The sequence below is a fragment of the Dipodomys merriami genome, unplaced genomic scaffold (assembly GCF_024711535.1).
Source record: "Dipodomys merriami isolate MVZ:Mamm:240054 unplaced genomic scaffold, mDipMer1.0.p SCAF_788, whole genome shotgun sequence".
In the NCBI taxonomy this organism is placed as follows: domain Eukaryota; kingdom Metazoa; phylum Chordata; class Mammalia; order Rodentia; family Heteromyidae; genus Dipodomys; species Dipodomys merriami.
The window spans coordinates 180,410-199,080 of record NW_027206388.1 but is presented as its reverse complement, the minus strand read 5'-3'; the positions used below and the strand labels follow the sequence as shown (position 1 = coordinate 199,080).

Sequence of the window (18,671 nt, the reverse complement as noted above, 5' to 3'; positions counted from 1 at the left end):
CATTGAGATATCACCTCACTCCAGTTAGAACAGCAAAAATCAAGAACTCTAACAACAACAGATGCTGGAGGGGATGTGGACAGAAAGGAACCTTACTTCATTGTTGGTGGGAATGTAAACTTGTTCAACCACTTTGGAAAGCAGTATGGAGGTTCCTCAAAAGACTTCACATAGATCTCCCCTATGATCCAGCAATCCCACTTTTGGGTATTTACCCAAATGTTTACAAACAAGACCACACTAAAGCTACCAGCACAACAATGTTTATTGCAGCATTATTTACCATAGCTAAGACATGGAACCAACCCAGATGCCCCTCAGTAGATGAATGGATCAAGAAAATGTGGTATATATACACAATGGAATTCTATGCCTCCATCAGAAAGAATGACATTTCCCCATTTGTTAGGAAATGGAAAGGTTTGGAAAAATTATATTAAGTGAAGTAAGCCAGGCCCAAAGAAGCATAGGTCCCATGGTTTCCCTTATTTGCAATATCTAGTATAGGTATGAGTCAAGCAGAAAAGGTCAGATAATGTGATGTTAGGAAAATGAACCCTTAAATATGTATTTTAATGTTTTCTTTTCATTCATGCATATGTTTCTAACGCATTTATAAGATTATTTCTTTGTTGCTTTGTATTTCCCTCCCCCACAGTGTAACCCCCGCTTTCACTATATTTGATGTCATTATAACATGTGGAGGAGATGGGGACAAACAAGTCGTTTAAGGATTCAGGTGGACCTGTTGGAACAAAGAGAAGTACAAAATGTCATGTCAAAACCAGCTTTACAATGTCGGTGTGTAGGGGGGAGGGGGGTATAATTGGGTGGTGGGAGGGGGGAGGCTGGGAAGGGAGGTGAAGGGTAAACAAAGGAGGAGGCTGCAATGCTTGGTAAGAAATGTATGCATTATCCTGCCCATGTAATTGTAGCCCCTCTGTACAGTATGTTCTCAAATAAAATAAAATAAAATTAAAAAAAAAAAGAAAACTGTACACAGTCAGAGGTTTGCTTACAACGATTTAGAAAGACTAGATTATATTTGAGTTCTTTCTAGGCAGAATTCATTTGAGATTTCTGATGGTTGGTGCACAGGACACATGTACCCCGAAAGTTCCCACAAACACCTGGGGCTCCAGAGCTACAATTGACCTGAAAATCTCAGGATCATAAGGTAAACCTGGATTCGGAAATCCTTACCGAAAAGACCACCAGAGACCATCACCAATGTAAAAGCAAAGGAGTCTTTACTGCAAACTGAAGCTTGGCCTCGCTATTCCCCTCCCCCTCTCAACCCCTCTCCCCAGACCCGCTGTGTACAAGTCAGCAGCTGACAATGCTGAGAGGCCCCAAGCCCAGGGTTACAGCACCTGTTGTACACTTTTTAGGGAAGGCAGGGGCTTTGCATAATCATATCCTCTTGTAACAAATCACTACACTCCCCGGGAAAATCATAAAACAACTCCATAGTATGATTGGCACACTACACAGAGAGAAAGGACCAGAAACAGGTTGTTGGTTAGATCCAGGGGGCTGACGTAATTTGCACTGGTCGGCTTGCACATGGGAGTCTTCAAGAGGATGCGTGCTAAACTGCAGGGTGTCCAGTTCAGAGAATGGTCACCAGACCCCAGGAAGGGCTGTTCTGGAATTTCAAATACCTTGACATCCTGGCATCTCTGGTTCCCAGGATTGTCTGTGCAAGGTTATTTCAGATACTTCGACATCCTGGTATCCAGGGTTCCCAGGACTGTCTGTGGCTGGCTTAGGTCAAGGGCTAAGTTGCAGAACTGAGCTGAGGTCTTAAGTAAAAAGGGAGTTGCTCAGGTTGCTCAATAAGCCCTGTCTCTTCCACCCACGCTGAACATTTGGGTCTGTGGCCCTGGAGAATGCTCTTATGTCATGGCTTTTATTCTGATGCTGAGAAGAGATTCCAGAAGAGAGGAGCCTGACTACACAGACAGAGCAGAAAGGCTGGGAATCCCCTCCTCTGTGAGCACCCAGGAACCATCTGGGCCCAGGCTGTAGAACTGGCACTTGTTCTGGTGATGGCAGAAATCAGTACAGATTTGGACACTCTTGGTTGGCCCCAAGTCTCTCAATACCTGCCCCAAGCTTGCCAGAACCAGGGCAAGTCTCTCAGGGTCGATGTTCCCTAGCCCCCACTCCTGAGGGCGGTAGCTCTCCAGAGGGGCAGGATAGAGGCCTCGGCTTAAGTGGCCCAACCTGGCCGTGTGGCTCAGGAGGTTGTACAGGGCAGCCATGGAGATGTGGTTCCCATAAACACTGAAGACGCGGAGCTGGGACCACTGGCTCAGGCCCAGCAGGATGGCCGAGAGATGGGCATCCGTTAAGGCACAGTCTTCCAGGGCCAGGGTCTCCAAGGTGCTGGCCACCTGCTCCAGCAGGTCTCGCAGGGACTCAGGACTGGAGTTATCCATGAACAAACTGGTCAGTTGCAGGTGCTGGAGCTGCCTGGTGCAGGGAGCCTGGGACAGACACCTCAGGTCGGCCTCCTGCAGTGCACAGGTGCTCAGAGACAAGGCCTTCAAAGGCCTCAGGCTCCTGAGGACAGCAGGCAGCTTTCCATAAAGGAAGAGGACTTCGTGCACATGAAGCTCCCAGAGATGCTGCAGCTGGCCCAGATGGGCCCTAATTTTCCAGGAATACCAAGAGTTCTTTTGGCTGGCAGTGTAGAAGTCGGCACGCATCTTGGAGAGCTTCAGGAGGTGACCGTTCTTCATCTGGCTGAGATAAGGGGCAAAGATCTTCATGGTCTCTCGATTCCAGAATTCACTCACCACCAGTTCCTGGATGGAGTCCAGCCTCACCACATGCAGAGCCTTCTGGATTTCAGAGATGGAGTCAGACCAAATCTGCAGCTTCCTGGAGCACAGCTGAACTCTTTCTCTCCTCTCCCTGGCCCAGTGGAACAGGTGGACTTGGAGAGCATCCTGTGTGCCATCTTTGATGGTCAGATCCATGGTGATCATCAAGGGCTGTTCTTTAGTCATCCCTGAGCAGTGGCTCTCTGTTGGCTTGTCAGTCAGGATGTCTGGAGAAGTGATACGGGCCATCGAAAGGTACCCTCATGTCCAGATGTTGGGGTGCTCCTTCCGCAGACTGAGCACTTGCAGTTTCCCCCGACTAGGGCTATCCTTCTTGGCTAGTAGCAGGTCGAGCCCATCCAGGACAGCCTTGAAGGTTTCCAGGTCTGGAGACTCTGCCAGGTCCCCCAGGGGGAGGCAGTGGAAGGGCCAGGCCTGGACCAGGGCCTTCAGCACCTCTGTGTGGGCCCTGGCATAGACCTCCATGAAGAGTGAAAGGAAGACCAGTACCGGCAGAGTCTCCATGGCAAAGATGGCCCAGGATGGGTTGCTCAGTAGGCATTGCATGGCCAGATGCTGGAAGGAGGGTGGGTTCCTGAGGCTCATCTTGATGGATGAGATGTGGATTAGAAGTGGGCCAGTTGTGGGGGGCTCTCTGCCTCCCAGCACGGCCAGGCACCCACTGCAGACTCCAGAATACTCTGCTCTTTTCTTGACCCTGTGCATCTTTATAATCCAACCCCACCCACAGCACTGCAGATCCACTAATCAGAGAGCAGCCTCTGATGGGATTTCTGAGACACATCCAGCACATCTGGAAAGGTGCCACCTTCCAGATTAATTCAAACTGGGATTCCGGGACAAAACCAATGGCATTATAGACTGGACCCACTCAGTCAAGCTTCTCTTTCAAATCTGAAATAAAATGGACACAGAGACTTCCCTCCCTTATATCTTGTTCCCTCCAGACATTTCCACCAATGTTACTCTGCCCTGAGCCAGCAAAAGGCTCAAAGAAAATCACTCAGTCCAACCTTATAGCATTCACAACGAGTTCTACAAATTTCCTTATTTCTTTCCCTTTCTTCTTTCCCTCCTTCCCTCCTTCCTTCTTTTTATTCTGTCTTCTTCCCTTTTTTCTTTCTTTCCTTTCCATCCTCCTTTCTTCACTTCCTTCCTTCCTTCCTGTCTGCCTTCTCTTATGTCACCCTCCGTCCTTCTTCCCTCCCTCCCTCTCTCTCCTCTCTCTCTCTTCTTTCTCTGTCTCCCCCCCTCTCCCTCCCTGTCTCTCTCCTTATATGAAGGTACTCAGGGCCTCTTGTTTTGACTTGGCTTTTTCCCTCAGGGCTGATGGCCTACCACTCAAGCCACAGCTCCACTTCTGTTTCTTGATGGATTTACTGGAGACAAGAGTCCCTTGGACTCATCTGTGTTGCTGGCTTTGAATCATGAACCTCAGAGTTCAGCCTCCTGAGTGTGTATGACTACAGATGTGATACACTGGACAGCAGCAGCTAATTTTCCTTTGAGTGACAAGACAAAGAGGCCCTCTCTTTTTCTAAGATTTTAACAGATAATCACAACTGGCACAAAAAAACCTGAAACAAACCAGCATCAAGGTCCAACATACATAGATCTAATTTTGCTGAAAAGATGTTGTGTAGGGGAATTTCCATCAAATACTGAATGCTCCCTCATGAGAACATTAAATTTATTTCTTAAGCTCATGCGTACTCTTGGATGAGAATTCTCAGTAGTTAAACTGTAGTCACTGCGATTTGATGAAACATGACTTGAGAATAAAAAATATTCACCTCCTGTTCACCTAGCACACCAAAACGAAGGAAGGCAGGAAGGAAAGAAAGGAGAGGATAGGTGTGGGAGGGACGGAGGGAGGGAGGGAGGAAGGAAGGAAGGAAGGAAGGAAGGAAGGAAGGAAGGAAGGAAGGAAGGAAGGAAGGAAGGAAGGAAGTTAGGGAGGGACGAAGGGAGGGAGAGAGGGAGGGAGGGAGAGAGGAAAGGAGGGAAAAAGAAAGAATATTGACTTACACAGGACTTTGGTGGTTCACACCTTTAATTCTCCTAGTGAGGAAGACTAGATGTCAGGATGGCAGTTCAAAGCCAGTCTGACCAGAAAGTCGTTGAGAAGCTTTCTATTAACCTTTAAATTTAATTGTGAAGATGATATCCAGAAGGATTACAATTTGAGTACATTTCCTTTAAAACGGTGTCCTTCATTCCTCCCACTTTTTCTCCTTCCCACTGACCTCCCCTCCAAAGTGTAAAGTTCATTTCCCACCATTTCCATGCTTCCCCATCCTCTCCCAAATGAGATAAATGTGCATACAAGACAAAGGCACAGAAATAAAAAACAATGAAAAGAGGCAAAAAAAGAAAGAAAAATGAAATAAAAGGAACAGAGAGGCAATAAAATCGGGCTAGCTTCCATTTCTTAGAGTTCATTTTGATTAGCATCATTTTATATGATCCCATCATGCAAATTGAACCCTTGTGATCCTTTTCTAAGCATATCCTCCTTTCTTCTCACTGTGTGAGTATTTACAAGGCTGTTTGATTAATCATGTTCAAGTCTTTTACTATCCTTTGGATTTACCGTAGAATTTATAGGCACATTTGAATGATAACAAATGAGGGAAACCGTGCATTCTGTTTTTTTGGGTCTGGCTTACTTTACTTAGTGTAATTTTCTCAAAGTCTTCCATTTCCACAAGAGTAGGGAAATAACATTCTTTCTGATGGAAGCATAAAGTTCCATGGGATATATATATACCATATTTTCCTCATTAATTTATCCACTGAGGGGCAAATGGGTTGGCTCCATACCTTAGCTAGGGTATCAATGCCGCAGAGATCAGGGTTGTGCTGTTTTAATGTGGCCTGGTTTGGGCCATTTGCATAAGAATGAAGTTTTTTGTTGTTGTTTTTTTTAATTTAATTTTATTTTATTTGAGAACATACTGTACAGAGGGGCTACAATTACATGGGCAGGATAATGCATACATTTCTTACCAAGCATTGCAGCCTCCTCCTTTGTTTACCCTTCACCTCCCTTCCCAGCCTCCCCCCTCCCACCACCCAATTATACCCCCCTCCCCCCCACACACCGACATTGTAAAGTTGGTTTTGACATGACATTTTGTACTTCTCATTGTTGCAACAGGTCCACCAGAATCCTTAAACGACTTGTTTGTCCCCATCTCCTCCACATGTTATACTGACATCAAATATAGTGAAAGCGGGGGTTACAGTGTGGGGGAGGGAAATACAAAGCAACAAAGAAATAATCTTATAAATGCGTTAGAAACACATGCATGAAAGAAAAGAAAACATTAAAATACATATTTAAGGGTTCATTTTCCTAACATCACATTATCTGACCTTTTCTGCTTGACTCATACCTATACTAGATATTGCAAATAAGGGAAACCATGGGACCTATGCTTCTTTGGGCCTGGCTTACTTCACTTAATATAATTTTTTCCAAGTTTTTCCATTTCCTAACAAATGGGGCAATGTCATTCTTTCTGATGGAGGCATAGAATTCCATTGTGCATATATACCACATTTTCTTGATCCATTCATCTACTGAGGGGCATCTGGGTTGGTTCCATGTCTGTTTGTGTGTTTCTGAAAGAATGGTAATACTGATGAAAACACTAATTCCAATGACATTATGTGGGATACAGGTATGTGATGAGTCCTTCATGGGTTGTTGTGTGCTGAGTCCTTCACGGGGTGCATTTTTTCATCTGGTTCTTGCAAGAGCTCCACAAGTAAGATGATTGTGCAGATGAGAAACTTGTGGCTCAGATATGTCCCATGTCAGGGCCAAAATTATATATATACCTAACTCTAGTAAGTTGTCTCCTGCAAAAAATTGTTTTGGTTTATGCTTCTTGATCATGAGCCTTGAACTCAGGGCCTAGGCACTGACACTTACCTGTGGGGATCATGGGTAACACCATACTACGTGAAGCAACAGAGTATTACGTTCTAGGTGTGTAGTAGCTGAGGTCTGTCATCCTGCCTAATTAGGAAGCTTAGATCTGACGATCTGGTTTGAAAACTATCCCAGACACAAAAGGTCCCATGAGACTTTTACCTCCTATTCACCACTTAGAAACTTGAAGTGGAAGCTAGTCGCTGCTGACTCGTGCCTATCATCCTAGGTACTCAGGAGGCGGAGAGCTGAGGATCCTATGTAATCAATGTAATCAATGTTCTAAATGTCATAATAGTTAATAAAATGAACAGTCAATTCATGACTAAAACAAAAAATAAAGTGAATAACTACAGTGAGCATAATATGTAGTCAAAATATGTACACAAATATAAATCATATATTTAAAATGTGCACAAATAAGACGTTTTCTAGTGGTGGGGACTGATTTCAGGCCTAAGGAGCAGACTTGAATTTTTAGACTTCAAGGAGGCAAGCTTCCCCTTTCCACAAAGTGCAACAGGGTTAACCAGTCCATTAGTCTAAATCCCAGTCCTGGCAGAAAAAATGACACCTTTATATTATGTGACACCCAATTCTCAGGTATTTCATTATGCCTCCATTTAATGAATGTGATTGTTTAAATGCTTCATAAAGTATTAATTAAAATCGATCAGTGTACCATAATATAACTGTGTATAATTTTGTCCTAGAATCATTCAAGAACTTCCTGTTCAATCATGACATACATCACATTCCATTGGTAATCATAAGGATAAGAATGAGTTTCTTATGATCTCCTGCCATTAGGAGGTGGCAGGACCAGGATTCGGATTGTAATCTCTAGCTCCTACACTTTAACCTGAGGATAGGGTACTCACCGGTCCATCCAAGAACATTAGCAAGACCAATGATTAACCTGGCATGAGTGACTCTCAGCAATCCTCCTTGATACTTACAAGGCTGTGATAGGAGGATCATGGTCAAAGTTACCCTAGGCAAGAAAGTCCTTGAGACCCCTGTCCAACTTGTGCCAACAAAGCCAGAAGGAGAATCGTATGGCTCCAATGGTACCGGGACAGCCTTGAACAAAAGCAGCTCACAGACTGTCCATAGATCCTGAGTTCAAGGACCAGGACTGACAACAAACAGACATACACAAGAATCTGTGCATCCATCCGGCTAAAGCAGGTCACCCTCTTGTCCCCAACTGGATTGTACATAGTTCCCTGGGAAAGGTTCTGCTGTCATCTTGACTCCGCCAATTCTGCCTGCATCACAGGATTCCAGCCACAACCCATTCTTTCATGGTTCTTTGTGTCCAATGGGATATACGAATATAGGCCACGCCCACATTCCATGATGCTCTGTCTCACCAGGATTCCCTCTGTTGGTTGATACCACTACCAGTAGTTGAGGAAGGTAGAGGTGGCTGAGTGGTGAGCAAGAGACTCGAGGCCTATGAGGAGAGGCCTTGATCAGCCCCACCACATGCCTGCCTAGGCCCTGGCTCCCCCCCCCATTCCCTGAGGAGCAGCATTTCAAACCTGGTGCTGCTGTCTCAGACCCACAGTGCCTCTTGGAATCCTCAGGCAATGGTGCCACAGTGTGCCACCAGCTGGCTTGCAGCCCTGACCTGGTCCTGGCACCCCTGTCCTCTTCTCTGGGCCTGAGTGTCTGCCACACCTCTGCCATCACTGCTCACCCAACCCAGAGCAGCTCCCAACAGCTTCTCCCAGCAGCATGTGTGAATGGCTGCCACACAGGCCCACGCCCCGGGACCCCATATCCCTCTCATACCCTTCCTGACCTGGAAGCCACACCTCCCCCATGCCCCACAGTTTGGTCCAGGCCCTGTCACAAATGTGCCCCAGGGGTGGGAGTGGGTGTTGACCAAGGATCCCACTCCCATCCCTAGTGGCCAATGTCCTAGGAAACGGGGAGATGCAGGATTAGGTGAGGAGTGGGCACCAAAGAGCCCCTAGCCTGGAGCAGTGGGAGCCAAACAGTGGTGCATCTGCACCCTTCTCCCTGGTGGGAACCTGGGGTTTTAGTCAGAGGTGGGGAGCAGCATGTCTACACCTGCCTTCTGGGGTCTTTTCCTTTTTTCTGAGGGTGGGGGTGTTGGATGCAGAAGATAGACCCTCCCTTGTTGTGTGAGCCCTTGTATTCTGTGCTTGGTCACCCTTTTCACCTGAAGAGGGTCCCAGAGAAATCCCAGTAGGAGGTGAGGATGCTGGGGGTCAGAACAGAAGGTGAATATCTGGGAGGAACTCCCCCCCACACGCACATAAGATTGGCCTATTCCCGCCGCCCCCACCCCAGCTGTCAATAGTTCTCACAGGGTGATCACATTTCCCAGCTCTGCCAGCTTCCGCTGGTGATCCTGGTCTTTCTGCTCTTGAACAAACTCAGGAGAGGCAGAGCTCTGAGTCTGTTTGTGTGTGTGTGTGTGTGTGTGTGAGAGAGAGAGAGAGAGAGAGAGACAGACAGACAGACAGACAGACAAAGACAGAGACAGAGACAAAGAGACAGAGAGAGACAGAAAGACAAAGAGAAAGAGAGAGACAGAGACAGACATGGAGAAACAGTGAGAGATACAGAGACAGAGAGACAGAGAGAGACACAGATAGAGAGACAGAGACAGAGAAAGAGAGATCATCTTTTTCTTGTACAGATTGACAGCACTCAGTTGAGTGGTCGGTTGGCAAATTGCAGGTGCTACAAAGACGAGTGTTCTATCACCGGTCTGGATGTGTGTGTGTGTGTGTGTGTGTGTGTGTGTGTGTGTGTGTGTGTGTGTGTGTAGAAATGGGTTGTCACAAGGAGGCTGGATGCTTTTCACAGCTGAGTTCTGTGGGGACTCAGCCTTGTTAAATTACAAGAACAAGGGATCTCTGTGCCCTGGAACTATGTACTCTCTTGGGTCGGGTTAGTGATAGTGGGAGCTTGGGAGGACATGGGAGTGTGGCCCACAGGGGGTGGTTTCCCAGGGGGACAGAGACCATGGCCAAGACTTAGTAAGGATATGAGCCTTGCTAGTATGGAGCGCAACAACATAGGTCACACTCCAGGTCTTGAACTGTGATTTTCAGATCTCAGACTCCTGAGTAGATAGGATTATAGGCATGAGCCTCCAGCACTGGGCCTCTGATTCTTTTTTATATATTAGGGTTTGACATCAAAGCCTTAGGCTTGTCAGTCAGGCCTTCTACCATGCGAGCCAAGCTTTTATGTCTTGGACATTTCTGAGATGGAGACAATATAAGCTCAGCCTGGGCTGAATTGCAATCCTCCTCTCTGTGACAGGCATGCACCACCAGGCCGTGTCCTCTGTAGTTAGGATGGTAGACATATAGTTCCACGCTCAGTCATTCGTTTAGATGGATTGTCCCAAACTCTTAGTCTACAGCAGCCGATTCTTGACCACAGGTGAAGCTATGGGTTGGGCCTCGACAATTGGACTTGAATCTCCTCATGTGACAGTTGTTAGGAAACAAGGGATTAATACAGAGGGATCTCTGGAGCAGGGCCAGGCACAGAGGGAGGGCCTTCAGATATGATTCTCAGCAATTCTGTGAGCATATGACAGGAAGATACCCTGAAAGAGCTCAGAGGGTGTATGTTATTAATGCTCCCTAAGACAATGGGTGCTATTCAGTCCACTTCTTGTGGTGGGAAGTCCACTTCTTGTCATTCGTGGGGCTTGAACTCTGGGCCCAGGCGCTGTCCCTGAGTTCCTCAACTCAAGTCCCGTGCTCTGGCACTTGACTCACAGCAGCACTTCTGTTTTTCTGGTGGTTTTTGGAGATAAGAGTCTCACAGTCATTCCTGCCTGGTTTGGCTATGAACCATGATCCTCATATCTCAGCCTCTTGTGTACTTAGAATTATAGGACTGAGCCACCTACACCTGGCTTAAGTGTAATTTTGACCTTCTACCTTTTTTTTTTCCTTTCTCTCATGAAATGATTGGATAGGTGCTGGAGGAGGTGATCCAATGCCCCATGTGGCTGGAACAAAGGTGGTCCTCCCATTCTGGAGGTGGGCTGTGGGTCAGGAGTTTTCTTGCTCAGTCTGTTGTACTAGCTCCATGAGGTAAGCCCCTCTGTGCCTGGCTAGACCATGACGGTTCTTCATTGTCCATCTAGACATAGTAGACTCAGTATTCTGTTAAATGTCCTTTACTAGCAAAAATTTCTGGCCAAATTTATGATACATAGTTACAAAATGAAAGTGTAATGCCATCTTAAGAAACTCATTTAGGGCTCTGGGAATGTGGTTTCATGGTACAGTGATTGCCTAGCATGTGTGAAACCCTGGGTTCAATTCCTCAGTACCACCTAAACAGAAAAAGAAACACTAGAAATGGTGCTGTGCCTCAAGTGGTAGAGGGTTATCCTTGCGGGGGAAAAAAGCTGAGGAATAATTCCCTATCCCTGAGTTTAAGCCCCAGGACTGGCAAAACAACAACAACAACAACAACATTTAGTTAGCAAATGAAAAATAAAGAACACGTACTTGGAATATATAATTGCTCCTTCCATACTGATACCTGACAATAGTCCCTAATTCATGCACTTTATCTATATTAGGATACTGTGTTGAAAAAAAAGTTTTGTTCATAAGGTCACAGCACTTAATGCCAGGAATGTGCTTAGATGTCAGGTGAAGATTAATTATGGAAATTTAAAGATTCCATGATTTTGAGTGTTCACTGCTAATCACAATTAGAAGGGTAGTCTAAGTGAGATTTTGAAACCTTTTTGTACAGTCATGGCACAAAAAGGCATAGGCTAATTAACGGTTGGGACAAAAGGGAAGGAATAACTCCAGATGGAAGGAATAAATGATAGTAACTAAAGTATAGCAGAAAACATTCTAGGGAACCATTTTTGGTTAGTGAAGAACTGGTTATCAACTAGTCTTATTCCTCTTTGCTTTCAGCATTCTAGATCTCTTAGGCTAGTTCTTAATCTCTGTGTGATAAATGTATCTCCTTCTATGCTGTCCTTTCATACCTAATCTCCTTTGCTTTCTAAAAATCTGTTTTTCTCTATTTCTCTATGAATATTTCCTGATACTAAATACACCTACACAGATGGAAGAGGATGCTAATGTAAGGGTTCCTAGCTCATAAGTCATTAATGTGACAAAATGGAAAAGGAGTACATATTTATTGCTACCTCAATTATTCTGAAAAGCTGCAATGTCACATAATTTGATTCTGATTTCCATTCTTTCTACTTAGTGCCATTAACTGCACTAAATGCAAATAGTAGCCGGGTGCTGGTGACTCATGCTTGTTATACTAGCTACTCAGGAGGTTGAGACCAGAGGATTGTGATTCAAACTTAGCCTGCTCAGGAAAATCCATGAAGCACTTATCTGTAATTAAAGACCAAAAACCCAGAAGTGGAGTTTTGGCTCAAGCAGTAGAGTATTTAGATTTTAGCAGGTGGGCAGGAAAGGCAACTGTACAGTGACCGGTTCCAACCTCTGAGTTCAAGCCCCAGAACCAGCACAAACTGAACAAACTAGCAAATAAAATAAACCTCAGGTATTTCTTTGAGACCTCCTTAAAGGAGTAATGGTTTGAGAATAGGATCTTTTTGTTGATCATACTCACTGGACCTGCTTTTTTGAAATCCTTATTGCTATGGAAAACTCAGGACCAGAATAAAGGGTTTGATAACTAACTCGTGCAACAAGAGATTCATCTCAGGTTTGAGACATCCATCCATAAGAAACTTTAAAACCTCCATAGCTTTGTTTCTGTGCAGCAGAAAACTTTTAAAACAAAGTTATTTCCTTTGTTCTATGCTGGCCTTCAAGTGGCATATTGTTTCCTTTTTAAATACTCTCAACTAGAAGTTTACCGACAAGTTTTATATGAGTAAAGAACACACTCAAAAAAGGGACAGAGTTTCCCCAAATCTTTGATTCTTTTCTTATACAGTAAAAAGGAAAGCAAAAGGTAATTTGAACTTTGTCATTCCTCTATTTTCAATTCCTCTCCTGGGATAAGTTTCTACTTCCAGTAACAGTTAATTCCACTTACTTTCAGTAACAATCTATGGTGCTGCTCAAGATAAAATGAATGATTTCTGGGTTAATTGAAATAGCACAAGGACACATTTGGACATGTGGTAACACGTGTTTCAGAGTCAACTTAGAAAAGAGTAAATGTGAAATTTAAATTGCTTATAAATACGTTATCCATGAGAACATTTTGTTCAAGCTTCTTAAGTGCTCTGTAAATTAAGGCGAATTTTAAATGGTAAGAAGGTTCTCTGATCATTTTTTGTGAGTGTATGTGCTGTGCATTAATTTTCCAAGTGTCATGAGTGAACAGTAGGAGACACAATAGCAATAATAGGAGAAAGAAAAGTGCTGTGTTTAAGTATAAGGGTTCAGTACAATATAGAAGAGTCTACAATTAAGACAACATTGAAACAATGAAGCCAAGTCCAGCATGTAGAGTTATGGGAGTGATATAAAGAAAGCATTACTCCTAAGTGGAACATGAAGCATGAGGCCACTCCCTTTCTAAATCATGCTTTCTAATCACATAAATTTGTAAAAAGTAGAATGAAGAATGATTCTGTTCCCAATGCAAGTCAGATATATGATCGTAGCCTTAATTGGAAAAAAAGAGTCCATCTTGAGAGAACAGGGATTATCCTAGCACTGAACCTCGTGGCTACGATCACATTAAATTTCTTTCTTTTTCTTATATTCTTTTTTGCTGTTGTTGACCATGGCAATTCAACTCTGGGACTGGGTGCTGTCCCTCTGCTATTCAGCTCAAGGCTAGTACTCTCCCACTTGAGCCACAATGCAACTTCCAGTTTTCTGGTAGTTATTGGAAAAAATAGTCTCCTGGACTTTCCTACCCGAGCTCTCTTTGAACCCTAATTCTCAGATCTCATCACCACTCAGCTTACAATCACATTACTAACAGTGTAAACTCAGGATATGTAATGTGTATATACATCTAACTTTATATGAATTCTTCAGTTTAATATGTGGGATACATATTAGACTTTACACTCACAAACATGTTAGTAGCTGAAAAGTTGATACTCCTGGAAAAAATAAAACCTAAGGATGTAAAGGAGTCTGGGAAGTTCAGTTTGCATCCAGCCTGGGCTGAACAGGCTTTGGGACACTACTTATAATTAACCAGCCAAATGCTAGAATACCAGTCAGGAGCAAGATTGCTAATAAGAGCTTGAGGCTTTTGCATACATACATATAAACATACACATACACACAGAGGCACTTATGAGTGCACACACAAATACAAAATGAAGCAATTCTCAGAATACGTAGAAAAGTTAGAAAATAATAGAAAATATGTCCTGATTAAGACTAGAATCAAGTGACAATTTTTAATATTAGAAAGTCCTCAAGTGAACTTTCTATCCAAAATATTGAGAATATTACATAGGTAGGGACCAGATATAGTAAGAGAGTCAACTAATTATTAAAGGGATCGGATCCATGGAGGAATGAATCAGAGACCTTGTAGGTGCATCTGAAAATGTTTATATTCTGTGACAAATGTTAGAACATCTTTGAAAATTGTATAGAAACACTTTGAGCAGTCAGTCTAGTGGATAAGATCATCAGAGAAGTTCAGAATTAATAGTATGTTTCTAGACTAAATAAACCAACAAACTATGCCAGGGCAATGTGATACAAGACTGGAGCACTCAGACTAAGACAGGAGATTAGAGAGTGGAATTACATAGTCATACCTTCCTTGGAATAGGTAGGATCGTTTTGTCTCAATAAAACAATCCAAACAACAAGAAAGGAATACACAGTTGGAAGTTTGGGCTAATTTTGTCACTAAGTTTTAAGAAGTCAAGTTTCCTATTGAAATGCAACACATATATAATCCTCACTTGTTTTAAATGCTCTCTTCATTACAGAATATTCCTATATGCAAAATGCTCATGATTCCCATGCAGAAAAATGAGAAAGTAAGTAAGCATCATTCTGTTGGATTCCAAAGAACTGATGAATGATTACAAAAGATTAAGCCTGGAGAAATAGCACAGTTATGTAATGTAGGACTTTATAGACCATGCTAAATTAGAATTGAGATTTAAAGTAAATATTTTTGTTTTATTTGTAATTTCGTGTTTTATAGGCTACCACAAAAGTCTTTTTAAGTAGACAGTTTAATTGAAAAATTCACAAATGATTTTCCTAGAAAAAACTTTCAAGAGTTACAATTAGAATTTAGTTAATAGATAATTCCAACAGTTCATGTATAACATGATAATGTGAATAATCTAGACAGAGTTGCCAACAAATGATGACAGCAATTTATAAGTTTGGAACAAGCAATTTTTTGAGGGTGTAGTATAATATGTTATGAAGAGAGTAATTGTGTGACATCTCCTTTCTTCTTCCTAAATGTAACACAGGAAGCCATTTCCTTATTTATGAGCTTCTTTATACAATGGTAAAAATGTTAGGTTTGGGGTTTGTTTTCATTTTTGTTTTTGTTTTATTGCCTTGTCCTAAACCTTGACCTCTGGGCTGGGACACTGTCTCTGAGCCTATTTATGCTCAATGCTCGTGCCCTACCACTTCATCCTCAGTGCCTCCTGTGTCTGGCTTTTTCTGAGAAGGTTACTGGAGATAAGAATCTAAAAAACCTTCCTGCCTAGGTGGGCTTTGAACCATAACTTTCTGATCTAAGCATCCTGAATATCCATGATAGTTAAAAAGTATAAATATAAATAATATTTGCAAGTGTTCTGATCTCAAGAATACCACTGGGGGAAAAATGATGCAGCTCAGTTTATTGTGGTGTTCTTTCCATTACAAGGAGGGCATCACATTAGCAGAGATGTACTATTTTTTCACAATAGAGATAAGCTATTCAGGATGTGAATTAAGAAATTTTAAGGTGCACCTTACAAGTTGGAAACTGTTTGTCTAGGGTGACTTTATGGCATAAATCTTGGGATTGATGGTCATAGGAATAATTGCTTACTATGATGAACAATTATTTACTCTTGAAAAATTAATTATTACAGATGCTTCATAGTTTTATCCTCTACCAGAATGTGGCTATTTTTCTGTTGACTTCTCAATCTGCAACGCCTCATTGGAAACTGTATCTAATGCAGAATTTCATAACATGCAAACAGGTACTGTTTTGAATATCCCAGGTATGGAATGTTGAGAATTTTAAAATGAAGTAGTTATTAGTCATAAGAATTTTGAAGAACACATATATTCTGTCCTCTTAAAACTTATTTACTTTTAAAAGTTATGGGTTTCCATAGAATTAATCTGTTTTCAGTTTTAGTACGAGAAAGTACTAAATTTATTCTTTTTTCAAAATATTGGCAAGTGTATTGTGAAAATATTGTCTAGTTGGATAACATTCAAGTTGATGACCCTCTGATAAAGAAGGGGTAATTAATTCAAATTAGTTGCCAAACAGAATTGATTTTTAAAATAGTAACATATAAACAATAATAATTACTGTACCAATACAGTGAAATTATATTTTATGCAGCTTATTTTTTAAATTCTATGATCAAAATGATGTACAGTGGGGTAACAGAAATTGTAAGGTAGTGAATACATAACTTTTAAAACTTGTTATCCCTCCCTCATTTTTCTCACAGTTTTCTTCGCCCCTTCACCCCTCACAAGTTGTAATGTACATTTCCAAAATATTGTCTTGTGAGTATTGCTGTTGCATTGGTTTGCCCTTTGTCCTTTGTCTCGCCCCTTTGTTGTTCCTCTTCCCTTCCCTAATTAAGGTAAATGTATACACAGTACACAGGGTAACAAAATCAAATACAGCAGGGATAAACCATAGGGAAAATCCCAAAGAAAATAGAAATAACATAGTACATCAAAAACAACAACCACAAATAAAAAAATCTGTTTCCATGTCTTGGAGTTCATTTTGCTAAGCATCAGCTTATACAGTCATATGTACACATAAAAAGGCCACTGGAAAAAAATTGTTGCATGGACACAAAATCATGAAAACAACATGTTAAATTTTTATGGTAAAGGTTGAATTAGGATTGGTGAATTTGCCATTCTGATAAAAGAATTCCAAAAGAGTTTTTAACTTATAATAGGTAAATTTTAATTGTTCAAAATTTTTAACAACTAAGCCTATTAAGAAAATTTAAAATTGCCTGCGCTATTAGGCTTCATGCAAAGAAATCCATGGAGACGTAGTAGATAGGAAGCAATGTGGGCGAAGATGGCTCTTTTTCATACTAAACAAACAAACCTCAGAAAACTTGATGTAAATCCTATAGATTCCCTTGCGAATTGTCCTTACCCAGGATATATACTCTCACTGTGTGAAACAAGGTTTTAGTAGAATTTAAATACAAAGTTCTTAAAAAAGAAGGCATCAAAATTTGTGAATTAACCTTTGTTTATCAAACAGTTATTTTCTAAAAAAAAGATAATTTGGGTCAAAATATATAGGGAGAAAATTCCCTCCACGATGATAGAAGGTATTGGGTTTACACTTTTCTGTTTGTAATACTTTCCCCAATGTCTTTGCACGTGAAGGAGTAAAACAGAAAAAAAAATCTGATTGGGTATTTGAAACCAATGATTTCATATTTCTAATTGTCTCACAAAATATAATATCCACCCCCAAAAAATTAAATACAAAATATAATATCCTTATTAACATGAGATAGTGAAGAATTCTCTTATTACATGAGCAAAAAGTTTTGGGTTTAGAAAAGAATTGAGCAAATGGAAAAGATTAGGAAATAATGTTCTTAGAAGCCCTGGGTAAGTGTATTGGCTTCAGCAGTGAAGGGAGGCTAAAACTTTTTGATATACATTGTCTTAAAATTTTTGCTACCTAACGTGATTTTACACAGCGGATTTAGCTCACTACAATGCAGAACTGATTGAATGAAGACATGAAAATAAATTCCACATCCAAATGTGGCAAGTTAAAAGAGATTTAAAAGAGAAACTATGAAGATGTAGCAGTGGCTGAGCGCTTAGAGTCCTTCAGCTTCACCAGACTTTAAGCCACGAAGCTATGATTAATTAGAAATCAGGCAAGAGCTAAAAAGAGGACACTGAAGTAGGACACAGAATCATTGTCCTTTTGTCACAGACACTGTCATCCTAGATATGGGTGATTTAAATCTATTCGTCATACATCTTGTTGAGCAAATAGAAGACCAAGAGAAAAATAATCTATTGAAATAATTTTGCAAAAATAACTTCACTGTTCCTAATATGGTATCTAAGGAGAGTCTTAAGAGAGAAGATAAAAATGGAGTATTTTTCAGTTTCCTCTATGCATCTTGTTAGCAAAATATATCTTTGAGGTTAGAATTGATTGAACCAAAAAATGATGGAGTACTTATTTCTGAGCACTTTAGACACAACGAGACTTTCAAGGTAAAAGAAAAAAGAAAAACATAGCCAAATATTTGTGATTACAGCTTCTTGGACTAGTTTTCTGGAGACAAATTTTACATTAGATTTGTCTTCATTAACATAGATGTTATTTCATGGCAACCAAATGCAAAAGAAAAGTTTAATGGACTCGCTTAGTCAATTAAACAGCATGATAGAAAAAAATGGCAAATAATATTTAGTGAATTATTTGACCAATTACTTTGCCATAACAAAGAAGGAAAATGTAATTCAAAATAAACTGACTTAAAAGTATGAAGAAAAAAATACTGAAGAGAGATGAGAGAAAACGTAGATGATTGTTATCTCTCCAGTGGAGTAATGGGTTCTTGACCTTGTTTCTTACATTCTATCTTCACAAGATATCAATTGTGGTTCAGGACAGGAGTATGCAGTTCAGAAAAAGAGAACTCACAGAAGAAAGATAAT

General features: G+C 41.5%; 1 protein-coding gene across 1 annotated transcript; it reads right to left on the bottom strand.

Moving 5' to 3' along the window:
• Positions 1-1,955: 1,955 nt before the first annotated feature.
• LOC138818895 (PRAME family member 8-like) lies at positions 1,956-3,080 on the bottom strand. Its single transcript, XM_070010021.1, has one exon. It carries the CDS (start codon positions 3,078-3,080, stop codon positions 1,956-1,958), a length of 1,125 nt encoding a protein of 374 aa, XP_069866122.1.
• Between the last annotated feature and the right edge of the window lie 15,591 nt (positions 3,081-18,671).